Below are 19,178 nucleotides of genomic sequence, written 5' to 3'. Positions count from 1 at the left end.
CCTCGGCCCCTGGGATGCTTCAGGGCTCCAGGTAAGAGAGGCTAACTCTTGCCAAGCAGTGTGTCTTTTCCCAGCTGCTGGAATGTGTGTAGCCCTAACAAGAGAAAAGACTGTGAGTTTTCAGAGGTTTGGGAAAATGGTTATTTAGCAGGAGTCTGGCTATTTCAAACAGTACCACGAAAAATTCCAATCAGATGACACAAGCCTTGCCATTATCTCTGCCGAATAGTTCAAAGCACAACTCAAAGAGAAGAAAAGGTGTTTCCCAACTCCCACCCCATTATCTATCGAGTCGGAGGGCAGGACTCAGGACTCCGTTTCTCTTTTCATTCTGTGCTTTGAGACCAGAGTCTCTTCTCACTAGGTAACCCAAACTGGCCTCAAACTATGAATTCTCCTGCCTCAGGCTTCAGAGTGCCACCCTACCTGCCCTTATTTAAATCAGTGTTGCTATTTACATTTCAAAGGTGGTCTCCCTTCTTTCACCAACTAACCTGTGTGCCTTTGATCTTTCTGCAGAGTTCCTCAGGCTACAGAGGTGAGCGCGGTCAAGTACACACACTGTTTCCCCGTCTACTTACTAAGGCTACTTACAGCCTCGTAGAAAAGGATCTTTAAGTTCGCCATCTGAGAACCAGTTCAGGATTTGCTGGGCGAACAGCATCTGCCCACCTGACTACCTTAACCCCACCTAGAACTTGAACGCCAGAACCTCCAGCAGCATCCTGCCCGTAGTTTTTTGTCCAGAGTTCTGTCACCTGGTATCTTGGGAAGGAAGAACCAAAGCCACGTTGGCATAGATACGTTCTGGCATAACAACCCTTGACAGTTGTGGCTCCAGATATCATTGGCACACGACTGCACAAGAAAGCCCCTGTGAGTTTTAGATCAAAAACCAGAACACATCAGGAAGAAAAACAAACCAAACCCACAAAAGCGCCAATCTAGCTACTATCTAAGATCTAGTTATGGAAACCTGTAACCCAATGAGAAGCTCTCATGCAAACATCTAGGGAAACCCTTGAACGACACTAACATGAGATTTTCAGTGAGGTTTTCCTATATTGGGAAAACAAACTTCCAGGCTTCACTAGTGAAACACTCACCTAACACATGACAGGATTCAAAAAAAAAAGTTTTATTTTAAATCCCATTTCATAATATTTGAGGAAAGGATAATTCTAAAGAGTAGCCTCCAAATAACATATAAAATCAATCTCTAATTTTGTTTCTTCCTCCAGCTCTGAAAATGAGCATTTGTAATATAAAGACTGATAATACCACCCAGAACTTGGGAGGCAGAGGCAGGTGGATCTCTGTGAGTTTTAGGATAGCCTGGTCTACAGAGTGAGTTCCAGGACAGCCAGGGCTACACAGAGAAATCCTATCTTAAAACAACAAAAAAAAAAAAAGGAAGAAAGAAAGAAAGAAAGGAGAGAGGAGGAGAGGGAGGGAGAGGGGAGAGAAGGAAGGAGGGAAGGAAAAAAAAAAACAGCCACTTAGGTCAATAGCAAAAAAAAAAATTCTAAAAACGTTCTACTCCCGTTTTGTACTGATGGGCTGCCTATGCCTTCATTTAGGGACAAAATAACAGGATACTAAGAATCCCCTCTTGCACTCCAACAGGAGTTGGAGTGGTCCTGCTAGGCTCTATGTGAGCCAGAAATGCAGGGCCAAGAATTAGCACTCTGGGTGATGCCCAGGTCACATGCCTGACCCCTCTTGGTCAGGTGAACAGGAGTTTACATGTAAATCAGGAAATCCCTGGAGCGGAACAATGGGAAGCTGACTCATGGTGCCTAAGCCCAAGGTAATAAGAATGGCTAAGGACTCCATGACTAAGCCTTCCTTTTGCAGGGCCAAGACAGAGACCAATTGGCCCAAAAGTCGCCCTGTAATGATGTCCTTTCTCACCTCAGCCACTTTGTTTGGACACACTTTGCATTAAGAGATAGCAAAATGAAATAAATGCCCCTTACTAATTCCTTCCTTGTCTCTAAGCTCAATAATTCCACAGGGTCACAATCCAGTGGTGGGAAGGGTACTCCTGTTGGCATCTCCTCCACAAAGTATGGACGGCCAGAAAACAACCTTCTCACAGGAGCTGAGGCAGGACCCATGCCACGAGCCTGGGAACAGGACAGAAGGAACTCAAGACTCGCAGACACAACTGAGCTGTTTATCGGCCTCCAAGAGTGTGGTGGTAGAAGCTATTTGATTTAATAAAAAAATAAATAAATAAAACACTATTCTGTTTTTTTTCAAAAGACCTGTGACTATAAATATTAAAATTATACGCATCTAAATGCATCTAAAACCTTACTGTAAAATAATTTTTAAAAATAGTTGACTGTGTATTGGGGCAGGTCTTCCCTAAAGTCTAAATTGCAATCTCAAGGAGTCCTTACAATTCCCTCAATTTACTAACAACTCTACCCAGAGTGGTTGTTATGAATATCAGGCTATAAATAAAGCTGGGTTCAAAATAACACTTCATCTTTCATTCCACCAATTATGGGGTCGGGGGCGGCGGTGTTGCCAGCTTTATGTACAGACCTCAAATACACAGCAAGCATGGTGGCCAACACCTTCAATCCCACAATCCCAGCCCTCTGGAGGCAAACGCAGGCAGATTTCTGTGACTTAGTTTGAGGCCAGTCTGACCTATGAAGCAAGTTCCAGGCCAGCTAGTAGGTCTTACTACACAGTAAGACTTTGTCCTTTTTTTAAAAAAGACAAGATTTATAAATACATGCGCACAATTTTTTTAAGTACATGAATTTGAAAGAGAGAAGGTGAGGGGGGTACATGGGAGGGTTTGGAGGGATGAATGGGGAGGGAGAATGATGGAACTATATTACAATCTCAGAAGGCACAAAAATTATTTAGTCGCATAATCAGTAAGCTAAGGATGACCAGCACTCTATAAAACAACCTTTATGCAATGGAAGCAGCCCATCTTGTCCCCAGAGAGAATAAAGCACACATCTTCTGTATCTTTTCAAAGAGCAGGAGATAGCTCAGCCATGATAGGCTTTCTCAAATGCCCTGATGCAGTGGCCAGACTAGACACAGCTGAAGAAGGGCTATGAGGGGGCTGGGCAGACAACTCTGTGGTTAAGAGCCTATTATGATGCTCTTGCAAAGGACCCTGGTTTGGTTCCCAACACCTACAGGACAAGCTCACAGTGGCTTCTAACTCCAGTTCCAGCAGGCGTCACATCCTCTTGTGGCCTCCACAGGCACCTGCACGCATGTCATGCATATAACATGGCGCACACATACACCCATAAATAAAAAATAAACAAACAAATAAATAAGAAAGTCCGACCTGCCCCCTGCAGTTGTTCAGGAGGGAAGGCTGAAGGCGCTATATTAAACACAACTTGAAGAACTCATTTTAGAACTTGGATGCATTGACTTACATACATACTTACTTGTTTTTCCAGCCATAATAAGGTCCTTCCGGTCTCTTTGGCCTCCGCGGCAGAAGCAAGATGAGGAAAGGAACATCATCCTTCGGAGCAACAAGATGCACACGTGGTGCCGCCGCTGTGGCTCTAAGGCCTACCACCTTCAGAAGTCTACCTGTGCAAATGAGGCTACCCTGCCAAGCGCCAGAGAAAATGTAACTGGAGTGTCAAGGCTGAGAGACAAAACACTACCGGGACCGGGCGGAGGAGGCACCTAAAAATTGTCTACCGAAGATTCAGTCATGGATTCCGTGAAGGGACAACCCCTAAACCCAAGATGGCAGCTGTTGCAGCATCCAGTTCATCTTAAGGATTTCAATCTGTCATAAAATAAATGTTCTGGTTTCCAAAATGAATAAAAAAAAAATAAGGTCCTTCTGCACTGGCTGAGCTCTAGGCCCTGTCTAGCATAGGCTCTGACTCTAAGGGAATGAAGTCGATTCCATTTTACAAACAAGGAAATGAGAGCTTGCTGGTTATGTAACCTCATTCAGTGATTCAAACCAGAATGTCTAACAACAGAACTCATGAGTACTCCCTGACTGTCCTCTGTTGCTGCCGCAGCTGCTGGCCAAGTATCGGACCTGTCTCTCCACACTGTGCACACACCGCCACTAGGCCCAGAGTTCCATGTCTGAAGCAATGTCTGAAGCAAACTGCCATTGGCAACCATAGAAACCACTGAAGAGAAGGAAGAGGCCACTTTTCTCTCAACAACAGAAGAAACTGCCAAGAGAAACAACCCAAATATTCAGCAGCAGATCAGCAGACGAATGCATTAGCAACATCCATCTGCTTACAATAAACCAGTAGGAGACGACATCATTTAGCTTCAAGGGGAATGAAGCGCCGTGCTTGCGTGCTACGTGGAGGAGCTTTGAAAACGCTGTGCCAGGTCAAAGCAGCCTGTCATCAAAGCCCACGATTGCACGCTTCCATTTATACGTTGGCCAGAATATGTAAGCAAATGTAGGGAAACAGAGAACACATGAGGGCTTGCTAAAGCCAGGAGGGATAAACAAATGGGGTGGGAATGGGGCTGGAAAAGGGTGGGAGCTAATAGTTGTCCAGTTAGTAGGAGTTTGCTTTGTAGTAATGAAGATGTTCTAAGACTGAGAGCGGCAAGTATCTATGAGTACACTAAAAATATTGAATTACACACTTTACATAAATTATGTTTTACTTAAATCATGTCCCAATAATAAATCTTTTCTTTTTAAATCCACCAATGAAATAAAAGGAAACCTTGGCTAATATCTCCTTCAAGTTCCTCACTCAAGGATGAGGAAATCAAGCAACAGACCTAATGTTCAGGTCCAAATCAGTGTCCTAATGTACGGTGCCTACTGATTCCATTACTCAGTGCCCTCCCTGGGGGGTCCACCTCAGTGCCAGATCAGGCATGAGCCCACCACAGCATATAAACCTAGTTAGACTTTCAAATCTGAGATACTGAAATTATGCCCAACGACCTTTACCGTTAGACTTGGTGAGGCAAAGACCCTAAAAACTGAGCAGCCAGGAAAGAAAGAAAGCCTAGATGAACCTACATGGGAGAATGCACTGGGTAAAAGGTCAGACAAGAGCCAGGTGATGGTGGCACATGCCTTTAAATCCCAACAATCGGGAGGCAGAGACAGGCAGATCTCCCTGAGTTTGAGACCAGCCTGGCCTACAAAGCAAGTGCCAGGACAGACTCCAAAGCTACACACAGAAACCCTGTCTTGAAAAACAAAAACAAGGGCTGGAGAGATGGCTCAGAGGTTAAGAGCACTGACTGTGCTTCCAGAGGTCCTGAGTTCAATTCCCAGCAACCACATGGTGGCTCACAGCCATCTATAATGAGATCTGGTGCCCTCTTCTGACATGCAAGCAAACATGGAAGGAATGTTGTATACATAATAAATAAATAAATCTTAAAAAAAAAAAAAACAAAAACAAAAACAAACAAACAAAAAAGATCAGACAAGAGATGGAGATACTCTGGGAAGAAGGCAAGTACCACTCAGAGGCCAGCAAACAGTGAGCCTAAATAAGTAGGGCAGGGGGTTCACACCGGAAAGGATGAGAAGCCTGTCGGAAGGTCAGCCCTGACAGGACAAGACTTCCTGGACAGTGCTAGAGTGGAGAACAATGGGATGGGAGTGTCTCGTGATGATGTACCCGGGACAAGGTCCAGAATAGGTTACTACAGCCTACAAAGGAACAATCAAGTCACACTAGGGTGGAGACAACAGGAATGAAGAAGCAGGAAGGAAAGACGAGATCCTGACGGAGAGACAGTGAAGAGCCAATCAGGCCCAGGCCTATAGGAAAGGGCAGCCAGGGCCAGGGTTTGACTGGCATATGACTCTGGCCAACTTAAAGATTCTCTGTCTTGATTTCTTGCCTAAAATAGGGATAAAGTCAGTCATACCATTCTTGGGATGATTAAACATGGAATGTATTAAAAAGAATGTGTAAAAACATAGTAGCTCATACCTTTAATACCAGCACTCAGGAGGCAGAGGCAAGAGGATTTCTGTGAGGTCAAGGCTGGCCTGATCTTGCTGTCTAAACGCAAGTTTGTGTGTGTGTGTGTGTGTGTGTGTGTGTGTGTGTGTGTGTGTGTGTGCGCATAGCATAGAGTGTGGCTTCTGTTTGATAAACCGATGCGCATGTATATCAGGAACTAGATGATCCAGCTCCTGCAGACAACAGGTGAAGCAAGGGAAAGCCTCACTGCCTCCCATCAAAATATCGCTTTTCAGTCTCTAGTCTGGGTTCTAGAAAGAATAAGACTGGCTGGCCCCTGATCTTTGAGGGCGGGCCTTCTGAGAAAAAAAGATCAACACACACACACACACACACACACAGAAGAATGACTTCCTTACCAAAGTCCATCCACCATGAATACCTGAATGTTTGTGCACATGCACACAAACACACATTTAAAAAAAAACTGGACTGGAGAGATGGCTCAGTGGTTAAGAGCACTAGCTGCTCTTCCAGAGGTCCTGAGTTCAATTCCCAGAAACCATATGGTGGCTCACAACCATCTGTAATGAGATCTGGCACCCTCTTCTGTCCCACAGGCAAACATGCAAACAGAACACTGTATACAAAATAAAATAAATCTTTAAAAAAAAAGAACTGAAAATAAATAAATGTAAATTATCAAGCAAATGCAATGTATATTTAGCAACTAAACGTGTTGAGTCTCTTGTTTTTGGATAATCAAATTTTTCCTTAAAAAATGAAGAGGAGCAGCAAGGTAGCCCAAGGGGTAAAGGCACTCTTGGGCCAGTCTACTGATCTTCAATGTCAGAAATAAACATCAAGGTCATCTCTACATGAAAATAGTAATCATAAACATATGATTTAGAATGGGGTGTCCCCAGGAGTACAGTCTCTCCTGGGTTTATCTGACGAAATTTCCTTTCAAGTTTATTTATGGGTGATGGTGGCCCACCAATAATGAACCTGAGTCTATGTTGAATATTCAAGACTGACTAGCTTCTCTGTATATGTGTATATGCCCACTATTGACAAAGTTAACCTGCTTAATTACAGCAAAGACCCCAAATTCCCATTTACTTTACACCCAGGGGGAGGGAGAAAAAATCTCTTGAAACAAAAACAGCCTTCTCCAGCTCCGCTGGGAAAGTTTCAATCTCAAGAACTTGTCAAAGCCGCAGTGTTAGGGCAGTAAATTTCCGAAGCCAAAGAGAAAGGGGAAAATAATCTGGGAATGGAGGCAGACAGTGTGCTATTCACAGCACCGTTTTCTCTCTTGGGTCGGCATTGTTCTGTCTGAGGAGCTCTTAGAATGTACGGTCAGACAAGAAAATAAATACTAAGAACAGTAACAGTAGAACATATTACAGAATGCAATCTACCATAGACAGATAGATAGATAGATAGATAGATAGATAGATAGATAGATAGATAGATAGATAGATAGATAGAAATGTATATATCTACTATTCTAAACATGATGGGACACAAAATGAGCCCAACAAATATCAATTGGAAAATTATCAAATGAACCAATGAGTAGAAGTGAAAAATCAGTTGTATTTATTTCAAGAACCATTAATTGAATTTTTAAGGTAGGTACTCAGGAAACACAAAGTAGTCAACATTTGGTTTATCCACAGGAACTTACTTATAAAGAATGAAAATAAAGCAGAGGTCCCCTCCACCAGGGCAGGCAAGGGGAATCTGCTGTGACCAAGCCAACTGCAAATCAGACTTGTACTATTGTATCAAATCTGAACGTGTTCATTTTCACCTCTGACCACCCAGTGATGTAGTGATGATTTCAAAAGCATGTTCGAGGGTTAGAAAGATGGCTTGGTTAAAAGCTCTTCTGAAGGACCTGAGTTCAATTCCCAGCACCCACAGGGGACAATTTAAAACCAGTTATAACTCCAGCTCCAGGGATCCAATGCCTCTGCCTTCCTCCTTGGGCACTACAGTCATGTGTACACACACACACACACACCTCCTTGGGCCTTGGGCACTACAGTCATGTACACACACATACACACACACACAACACACACCTAAAAAAAAATTAAAACATAGTTCTATGTCAACACCGTATTTCCCTGCATCGATGTGCATAAAGCTAAAACTAACACAACACCGAGTCCATATTTTCAGAGGCCAAGTCAGGGAAATGAATTTAAGTCCATTCTTTTGACAATTAGCATTACACAACATTTTAATGGTCAAATACTGCATGGTACAGATTAAATTACTATGGGAATTTGGAAGAGGCGGAGAGACTTTCTACTTGTTTGGTCCTCTAGGGTGTTAGGGAGAAGATGGAGTTGGCTAAGTCTTAAAAAAGCCAAGCACGGAAGCAGAGGACATCCCATGCGAGGAGAGAAATGCACGGCTCTTGCCCAGAAATCTAAAGAGGGGCCCCTCTGTATAAAACTTGGGGCATTCCTATGAAGAAAATGGAGCAAAACTGGAGAAACAGGCATCAGTTACATGGCTTCCTCCAAGCCTGCCTGGTAACATAAAAAACCCACTCCCCTGATGGACACACAGATATGTGGAGATAAGACACTTGGCTGGGAAGAGGCTCAAGCTCCCCAGCACAGCGAGTTCCCCGGCATCTGGACTCAAGGGTTCATATGAAGGGCAATGGCATTCACATAATACCCGCTCCCGATTTCAGATTTTAACCAGCAGAGACGGGCGGAGCCTGATCCCCGTATCTGCTTCCCTAATTCTCTGAACCTTTATTTTTCTCTTTCCGTCCTTCTTGGTATAAGTTTAAGAAAGAAAGGGAAAAAAAAAATCAATGCCACAAAGTCTGTACATTTAAATTCAGCCCACATGACATTTCCTTCACATTTAATTACTTCCATACAATTTACATCCGCTAGTCACGCTAGACCCCAGAGTATTAAACGTGCTCCTTGACAAAGACACTCTTGTCTGATAATAACCCCCATAATCAAAGTTCGGGAATTATGGGTAAGGCCTAGTTGGCTGATGGGTGAAACAAACAGGTTTTAAAAGCCATCCAAGCAGGCTCCAGACAAGAAGCAAACCAAAGTTGACCACTCTCATGCTTAAGAACAAAGCCTGGCAAAACCACAAAAGGAGCGGTCTTCGCTTGCCATCATCTGCGTCACGGAGCTTGTCAGGAAGAAGAACACCGCTCGATGCTACCTGAAGACACACGGTCATGGTTCTGTTGTCAAGGTGTGTAGGTCTGGACAATGAGCTGGAGTTTAAATGTGTTTAAAGAAGCAAGCCATGCTTCAAGGAAGCTCTTTTATCCCGCCGCAAACCCAGGCAACAATGATGATCTATCCTGTAACGAAGGCATCTGTCTACAAAACACCTCAAGACTTTCCTAAGTATTCCTGAGTCCACACACTTGTCTAACCTTATCGTACTTGCCCACCCTTTCCCAAAAATTTTGCTTTGAAAACCCATGACAAGAGGCAGGCAGATCTCTGTGAGTTCAAGGCCAACCTGGTCTACAAGAGCTAGTTCTAGGACAGGCTCCAAAGCTACAGAAGAAACCCTGTCTCGAAAAACCAAAAAAAAAAGAAAACCCATGACAGCACAAGGGTCCTAGCACAGCTTCTTGGGTCCCCCTCAGTCACAAAGACCATGCCTATTTTCACAAGAATCACGCCTATTTTCTTACAACATCCCCTTTTAAAAGATCAACCATTTGTAGCTTCACGCAGCCTCTCCTTATGCGCAAAGCTCATTGAGACTGATGAGCGCAAACAGCCAGACCGGTTTCTCGGATTCAGTCACAGCTCACGTTTCTGCCGCTTGCCCCCAGCTCATCTTCGCGAACCACAGCTTTGTGCATGAAGGTTAGAATCCACCACTTATACCACTGTGGTCTTAGAGGCTGACAAGTTTCCCTTCTAGCCAAAGAACTTTTGGCCTAATAATCTGGTTCTAATAAAAAAGGAACTGAGCTAGACATGGTAACACACAGCTTTAATCTCACCATTCAAGAGCTGTGAGTTCAAGGACAGCCTGGTTTACATATATAGTGACAGCCGGCCATATAAAGAGACTCTGTCTCATTTATTAAATAAATAAATAAATAAATAAATAAATAATCAATCAATCAATCTCTGGGAGCCAGCAAGATGTCCTTGCTGCCAAGGATCTGAATTTGATTCCCTTCCATTCCCTTTAACCTCAGCAATCTCAGAAGGCAGAAGCAGGTGAATTCCATAAATTTGAGATTAGCCCTGTTGACACAGTGAGTCCTAGGCCAGCCAGCAGGACACAGTGAGACCTGGGAGCAGGAAATAGAATAGATGTTATGGGCTGACTGGGAGCAGATAGGAATGGCAGCCAAGGGACCAGGTGGGAGAGAGGGGTTTGGGGTGGAGGGAGAGAGTGCAGGGAGACACTGGAATTGGGTGGGCATTTGGGGGATGGGGTGGGAACCTAGTGCAGCGGAAATCCGAAGGTGATCCTAACAAGGACTCCTAGCCTAGGGATATGGAGTCTTAACTGACCATCTCTTGTGGCCAGGTGAGGCGTCCAATGGGACTCAGATGCATGCAATGGAGTTGTTGGCCAAGGGGTTTCCATGGAAACCAAGAAAACAACCCAGGCTGTTGTTAAGACAAAGGGTTGCTCTCAGCAGCTGACAGTGGGGGTGGAGGGCATTGTTGGGAACAACACTCACACAACTCCCTGAACAAGGAAAAGTCAAATTGGTGCCTAGAGCCCTCACCCCTTTAGTCTCTTCGATGCGAAAAGGTACTCTGCAAGCTGCCGAGACAGAAATGTGAACATCAACGCAGCCACAAAACCTTCGACCTACAATCTGTCCTGCCTGCAAAATATACTAGGGTGACGGTGGCACAGAACTTGTGGGAGTGACCACCCAATGTCTGATTTGATTTACGACCCCCCTCCACCAGAAGACACCCATACATAACACTGCTTGGGTATCCAAGAACCAGAGTCTAGCCCAGAGACCTAGAGCAAAGCCAAACCTACAGGTCTTAAAAAAAAAAAAAAAAAAAATCAATAAAATGATTCCTAATGATTTTCTGGTATATTCATATCAATCTTATCCATTCATCATCAGAGAGGCTTCCTCCAGATGGGAACAGATGCAGAGACCCACAACCAGACAATATGTGACAGTCTGAGCTCACAGAGACTGAAGCAGCAGGCACAGGGCCTACACGGGTCTGCACCAGGTCCTCTGTGTATGCATTATAGCTGTTAGCTTAGTATTTTTATGGGACTCTTGACTGTGAGAAGGAGTGGGTCTCTGACTCTCATGCCTGCTCTTGGGACCCTTGCCACTTCCTCCAGTTGCCATGACCAATTTCGATATGACAGTTTTTGTTTCGTCCTACTATATTTTATTTTGTCATGTTTGCTTGTTCTCTTTTAGAAGCCTGATCTTTTCTAATGAAAGACAGAAAGGGAGCAGATCCTGAGGGGATCTAGTACCTCGGCTCCAGTCTTTGCCACAGTCCACGAAAGAGTGGACTCAGTGGGGAATATGTTCCCTGAACCTGTCTAGGTTCGCGGTGCTAACCATTCCTCCTTGACACTCTTTCCCGGCTTTCAGGCGTCTTCTTTTGTCCTCCTGCTTTTCTGACTACTGTTCCCCTTCCCGTCTGTCACAGGATCTCTAAGGACTTCTCTATCTGAAGCCTGTAGACCTCATCCATACATGAATTCAATCTTGACACAACACAACCGTTATATAATTATAACAGTGGAAGAGCCCAGAAGGACTGGACAGAGCATGGAATATGTCCTAGACCATAAGGGCAAAGAATACACTAAAAGTTACTTAGATACACTAAGCAAAAATTATTTTAGAAAATCATGGTCCACCTTCCCTGAGTATTTAAAGGAAGTCACCAGTTGCTAGAGGGTGGAGCTCCTGAGGGCCAGTCTCTCCCTGAGGGAATTCTACTGGTTGCTGGGGAGGGAGAGCCATTTTCTTCAGTGTCGTCAAGACTAGGAAGTAGGAAGGTCCTCCTGCCGTGTATAAATAAATAGCCCCTTTCCATGTAAACCATCCCAATTAAATTCACTGGGTCTCAAAATGAAAAAGACATGAAAGTAGATGAGATACTGATGGGGGAGGAGAAAGAGGATCAGGAGAATGGAAGTCAGGAGAGGTAATGGGGGTGCATATGACCACATGACAGTCATGTATGAAAATGTCATAATAATAAACTATTTTTACATAGAATTCATATATAGTAATTAAATAGGAAATAGAAAGTGTTCCCTCAGGAAGAAAGAGACTCATGATCAGAAACCCAGAAGTTATAATCCAAGTTCTCAGGGACTGAATGGGAGGATCATGATGGATCTGAGGCCAACTTGGGCTACAGAATGAGACCATGTCTCAAAAAAGGTCAAAATATGAAGGAATGGGGGTGTGTAAATTTAATCAATGAAGAGTAAGAAAAAATGCATTTCATTGTGGGTCGGATATATTCACTCTTGTTTGGTTAAGGGTTTATAATGTCAGACACAAGTGCGAAGCTAAAATTCAATCTGTTCCACAAAATGGTGAGCACCTCTTCAATCTCAGTTCTCAAGGTCAGAAACGGGTGGATCCCTGAGCTCAAAGCCAGCCTGGTCTACTACACGGACTGTGTTCTCAGCTAGCAAAAGCTGCACAGTGAGAGACTGTCTCAAAAACCCAAACCAATAAATATATCAAACCCAATTCTGATTAATATATTAGGGAATGAGTCGTTTTATAGAATTGAAATCATAGAAATGTTGACTGTGGATTTCCAACTCTAAAAATTAGGAAGGGCTGCAGAGATGGCTCGGTGGGGACGAGCACGCGTCGCTCCTCCAGGCGGCCCAAGTTCAGTTCCTATCTCAGAACTCACAACTGCCACTAACTCACGACACCTGACACCCTGCTCTGTCTGCCCTCTGAGAACCAGCACACAGGGCAGTCACACAGACACACACAATAAATTTAAAAAAATAGGAACAATGAAACTTAAAAAAAAAAAGATTTTATGAGATTAATGGTATACATACCGCTTTATTCCTAGCAATAAGGAGACAGAGGCAGGTGGAGTTCTGTGAGTTCAAGACTAGCCTGACCTAAAGAAAAAGCTCCAGGACCATCAGGGCTACACAGTGGGATCCTGTCTCAACATTTAGACAAAGCACAAATTCGGGTTAGAGGTTCCTGGCTCCAGTAATGTGGGCGGCAACCTTTAAGAACCAGCAGCCGGCCAAACGCCACTGACTTCCGGAATGGGACACTACCCAAAGTGACAAAATGTCCGGTTCTACGGTACAGCTGATAGAGTGCTTGCCTAGCATGCGTGAAACCATGGCTTCAAGAATATGCACTAAGCATGGTAGGCCGCACATGCCTGAAGTCCCAGCAGCACTCGGGAAGGAAAAGCTGGAATACCAATCACTAGTTCAAGGGAATTCTCAGCCTTTGAAAACAGCTTGGGACACACGAGACCCTTACATAAAATAAATAAATAAAAAGTTGAGAAAAAAGCAAAGCAATAACAAAGATGACTAGCAGGCAAGCAACATGCAAACAACAAACTCAAACAAAAAACAAACAAACTAGTGTAGGAACTCGGCTCCCCCTATCTTATCAGGGGATCACTGAGGGTTAAAGAGAAAACCTAAGCTAAATATAGATGTAATTTTTTAAAAGTTTAAAGTTCTTATCTATGAGCACTGAGGATTGAAGGAAACCACTGTTGTTCAACCAAAGACATCTATACTACTAGATCTGTTACCAATGTGAAGATGCTTGATTTAAAAATTATATTTCATGAGTTCAAGACCAGCCTGGTCTACAGAGTGAGTTTCAGGACAGTCAGAGCTACACAGAGAAATCTTGTCTTGAAAAACCAATAAATAAACACCACACACACACACACACACACACACACATATAAACATAAATAAATTTCAGAAAAAGCAAAACAGCAGGGTGTGGTAACCACGACTTTAATCCCAACCCTTAGGAGGCAGTGGCAGACAGGAGTTCCAGGCCAGCCACAGCTACATCATGTGACCCAGTCTTTTTTTAAAAAAAAAAAAAAAAAAGGAAAGCCAGGCGGTGGTGGCGCACGCCTTTAATCCCAGCACTCGGGAGGCAGAGGCAGGCGGATCTCTGAGTTCGAGGTCAGCCTGGTCTACAAGAGCTAGTTCCAGGACAGGCTCTAGAAACTACAGGGAAACCCTGTCTCAAAAAAACCAAAAAAAAAAAAAAAAAAAAAAAAAAAAAAAAAAAAAAAAAAAAAAAAAAAAAAAGGAAAGAAAACACAACTATTATTAAAGATTATTAATAATGGTCAATGTCATTGCATGTATGAGCAGGGGAAAGTTTTTTTTTGCAGAATTGTTATTTATTTTCTATAATAACATTTATAGAATAAAGTCTGAAAAAGTTGACTGAAGGCCATCATTTTCTTTAATAATTCTATTTTGCCGGGTGGTGGTGGATGGATCTCTGTGAGTTCAAGGCCAGCCTGGTCTACAAGGGCTAGTTCCAGGACAGGCTCCAAAAGTTACAAAGAAACCCTGTCTCGAAAAGCCAAAATAAAATAATAATAATAATAATAATAATAATAATAATTCTATTTTTTGGTTCATGCACAAAATCCATGTATTTCATGATAATCAGAAATTTAAAAATACATGATAACCTCAGTAGGGGGGCTAAAGAGATGGCTCAGTCATTAAGAGTACTTGCTGTCCTCCAAGAGCTCTAGCTTTCCCGGCACATTAGGCTGGGCTGACCACAACTGCATCTAACCTTCTCTGGCACTGAGAAAATAAGCTAAAAAACAGCCCTTGGTGGGTTCAGTCCCAGTGAGCCAGGCTGCACTTGGGTGGACTCAGAGGCATCAGAGAAACCACCCGGCCTCAGCTTTGCCTCTCGATCCGGTACCTTAAAGGTTGCCACAGCAGAGCAAAAGCATGAATACTCAGTCACCTTTAAGAAACAGAAAGGGCTGTCTTTAATCCCAGCACTCAGAGACACGGGAAAGCAAACCTGTGAGTTGGAGGCCAGCCAGGGTTACAGAGTGAGACCTTGCCCCCAAAAAATAAAAAAAAAAAAAAGTGATGACGTCATACACCTAGGACTAATCTAGCTTACCTAAGAAAATGACAAAAGATAGCTAAAAGCCTCTTAGAGGTCTAGGCTCCATTCCCCATAAACCCATGGTTCAGGTGTGTTAGTGACACAGGTAAAAGGGGGGAGAGTTGAAAGGACAAAGAACACCTGCTTCAAAATAGATGGAGTCCACTTCTGTCAGAGTCCAGTGTCAAATAACATGACTTCGGCCAAAATCATAAAACACCAAGGCCAAACCCTCAAACTGATCCTTATCAACTCTAAGTTCCTTTGGTTCCTGATAGATACAGCCCTCGGCTCCCCATAGTCACAAATAGGACTCCTCAGGTAACCCCACTTACAGATGATAAAGCTGAGGAACAAGGGTTCAAGAGAATTCAACCAGAGTCGACAGCTACCGTTTTCCTTAAGGCTGGGTAACAAAATGTGACACAGAACATTTACCTTACTCAAACGTCAAGCAAAACCCTCAAAAGACATCGAGAATTCTTGGCAGATAGCTTACTCTACAAGACAATATTCACAAAAAAAAAAAAAAAACATAATCCCTTAAATTCTCTTAATTACTTAGCTAAGAAATTTCCGGGGATGACATCAGGTCAGGCCAACCCCCTGTTTACACTCCATTGACAATTCAAAATGAAATAATGAAGCACCGTGGTTTAGCTGGAGGAGCGCCTGTAGATCAGGGCAACTTTTTCTACACCCAAGGCTAACTTCTATTTTTGCCCTAAATCACAAACACATCTGAGCAAATTTAACCATTAAGACATGTAGAAAAGAATTTGTTTTTACTTAGAGGTCATTTTTGTCTATGTTCCCACAGACATTAGGCAATCTCAGCACTTATTTCCTAGTTCAATAATTATATTTACGGGTACACTCATGAGAAGTTTAAAAGTCATCTGAGACCAAAAAGAACAATCTAAAATTATTGAGACTCTACTTATATTTATTACAAAGTCCTTGTTAGGGAAAGTCATGATGAAATATGATTTTTATATCATGAACATAGCTGCATTTACCTAAGTGAACTTTTTTTAAATATTTATTTATTTTATATATATATATATATATATATATATATATATATATAATATTCTGTCTATGTGTATGTCTGCAGGCCAGAAGAAGGCACTAGACCTCATTACAGATGGTTGTAAGCCACAATGTGGTTGCTGGGAATTGAACTCAGGACCTTTGGAAGAGCAGGCAATGCTCTTAACCACTGAGCCATCTCTCCAGCCATACCTAAGTGAACTTAATACACAATATTTTGAACACTAATATCTTCCTTTGTAAACTTAGAAAAATGCTATGCTATTACATCACATACCTGACTTCTACCACTATTTAGAGATCAAAGCACTGAGCACATGTCTACACCATGGCTCAATAATCCAGACACCAACTGGGATAAAAGGCCACTGCGCTGGCTTCAAAACAAAGATAAAAACAATAAAAAGTATTCCCAAGAGGCTGGAGAGATGGCTCAGTGGTTAAGACCACTTGATGCTCTTGCAGAGGACTGGGGTTCAGTTCCTAGCACCCTAATCCCAAATTAGGGGAGGGAGTTGCAGCTCACACTGCCAGTTCCTGGAAATTAGATATCCTCTTCTGGCCTGCATGGGCACTCCATGTATGTGATACATACACTATACACCCAGGCACACACACATACACATAAAATAAAACCTTTGCTGCTGTTGTTTCTGTTACTGGACACATTTTTTCTGGCTCTGGCTGTCCTGGCCTCCAAATTCATCAAGACCCGAGATCTTCCTGACTCTGCCTTCCGGGTGCTGGGATTAAAGGCGTGTGCCACCACCCGCCAGCAAAACAAATCTGAATATGCACAAGATGTCAATAGCTTTGGGATTGGGGAAGGAATAAATAAATCTCAGATTTGTGCATAATAAACCTCATTTACCACCACGTGCTCACTCTTAGGGCCTCAAATCAAAGTATCAGAGATGAAACGTCAAAGAAGAGTTTGGTTAACCTTGAAAATAGTACGAGTTGTCTTACACTTGAACCTTTGAAACAAGGCTCCTTCAACAAAGAAACAGGGCTCTAAAATGAACTTTAAGCCATGAGTTCTCCGGCATTTTCAAGCCGAAGTGATTCCGCAGCAAGTGGTTCAGCCACAATTTTCATCCAGATCTTTGCTAGCCTGACCCCTATGATGACCGCACTGGTTCTAAGAACCACTCAAGTTCCAGCTTGTTTTTTCCTCAGACATGCAAATCTCTTCTAGCATTTGAAAATACGCTTTTTTTTTTTTTTTTTTTTTTTTTTTTTTTTGGTTTTTTGAGACAGGGTTTCCCTGCAGTTTGTAGAGCCTGTCCTGGAGCTAGCTCTTGTAGACCAGGCTGGTCTCGAACTCACAGAGATCCGCCTGCCTCTGCCTCCCGAGTGCTGGGATTAAAGGCGTGCGCCACCACCGCCCGGCTTTGAAAATACACTTTTTTTCTGTAAAACCTATACGCAAAAACTGAATCTAATGTGCATCCAAAAGCTAGACCAATGTGACATGAAGGATGACAATGCACATTCCTGATGGGATGGTATTCCAGGTTACCAAGTGCAACATCATAAGACTCCTGACCCAATTTCCACACAATTTGTTGGTCCAACCCATAACTACTTTACAATGCAGTTGGTAATTACATCACTGTGCTGTGTGGCCATTACATCACCAGCTGGGAGAGGTAAACCCACTAGGCGCTGTGATCTTTTCCGGCTTGCTTTTCCTGAGTGGTTGAAGAACCCTGGCCACCTACTCACCGGCAGAACCTTCTCTTCCAAGGTCTCCCAACGTTCCTGTTATCTTATGCTAATAGACCTAGCTCTGAGCTCGGGAGCTAAGGGCCTAAAATCACGGAAACTGCTTTTAGTCAAGTTCAACTACTTTTCCAACTTTGCAGATCTCTTAAGAAACATGGAAGAGTCTCAATCAGGCTCTCTGTCTCTCCAACACACACACACACACACACACACACAGGCGCACACACACATCACGAACGCGATAGCGCCCTGGGCAACACAACTGTGCCCCTCTTGGCCGCGGCTGACTTACTTGAGAAAGTATCTCTGGCCAGTGGCGGTGAAGGTCATCTCCCACCCGGGGGGCAGTGGCAGCTCGTCGGTCACGTCATAGGACTGCTGCCGGAGGTGCGCGTGCTGCTGTGCAGGGCCTCCCGCGGCGCCCGCACCAGTGCCTAGCTGCAGGGATGCGGGCGACGAGTGCGAGCGGACGTGCTGCGCGCCGCCCGCCAGTCGAGGCCCGGAGTGGCCGCCCGACGAGTCGGTGCTGGACTGGCGTGAGTGCGAGCCAGAATCGGGCTCCTTGAAGAAAGACTCCGGCAGGATCTTTTTCCGCCAAGAGCTGGGCTTAGGGTTCATGACAGAGTTGAAGAGGGCTTCGAGGTCCGTGTCGAGGTCCTGCGTGACGTGGATGACTTGCTGCCCTGGCGGCGGGAGCGCAGGGGGCACCGAGGACGGATTCATCTTTCTGCAAGGGAAAAGAAAGATCAGTTCAGGCTTTTAGTTCGAATCAGAGGAGGGGGGTCTGGGAAGGACAGAGAGAACTCAGAGACAGTTAGGTACGGGTCGAGGGACCAGCGGTGGGGGAGGGGGCGCCCCGGCCTCCGAGATTATGCAACTTTTCCGGCAGCCAAGAAGCTACCCTGAGCAGGCAGCGGCTGGGGAAAGTAGGGGGGGGGGGGGGTGCCTGCATCAGGCCGGGTCGCAGCCTCCCCTGAGCAACACACCCACCGCCGACCCCAGGCGCCGGGACCGCGGATGCCGAAGAGCCGGGCTCCCGAGAGGGTGCGAGACCCGGAGGGCGCTACCTGGACACGCGGGGAAGCCGAGCCTGGGAGCCTCCCGAACTAGCAAGCTGGAACTCGGCCCCGGCTGGCAGATCCTGAGCGGATTCCCAGCAGCCGAAGGTTTGGACTCTTACATCCCCGGAGCCGGCCCCGAGTGCTCGCACTACGCGAGGAGGCGACAGAGAAGACACAGAGGAGCGCGGCCGCCAAGGCTCCCGGACTGTCCCATAAACAAAGTTTGCAGCAAACTCCCACCCCTAGGAA

At 44.4% G+C, this 19,178-nt stretch overlaps 1 protein-coding gene across 1 annotated transcript in view; it reads right to left on the bottom strand.

The window, feature by feature from the left end:
- Positions 1-19,178, bottom strand: part of Wwtr1 (WW domain containing transcription regulator 1) — a 115,120-nt gene extending 95,942 nt beyond the window's left edge. Inside the window, exons 1-2 of the mRNA XM_038348261.1 lie at positions 18,936-19,178; positions 18,161-18,595 (exon numbers count right to left, since the gene is read on the bottom strand). Coding sequence (XP_038204189.1) covers positions 18,161-18,591 — 431 coding nt within the window. The 5' untranslated portion in view covers positions 18,592-18,595; positions 18,936-19,178. The remainder of the gene's footprint in view (positions 1-18,160; positions 18,596-18,935) is intronic.

This window comes from Arvicola amphibius, chromosome 11, assembly GCF_903992535.2.
Source record: "Arvicola amphibius chromosome 11, mArvAmp1.2, whole genome shotgun sequence".
Lineage (NCBI taxonomy): Eukaryota > Metazoa > Chordata > Mammalia > Rodentia > Cricetidae > Arvicola > Arvicola amphibius.
The sequence above is the reverse complement of the archived record's forward strand: the minus strand, read 5'-3'. Positions and strand labels throughout refer to the sequence as shown.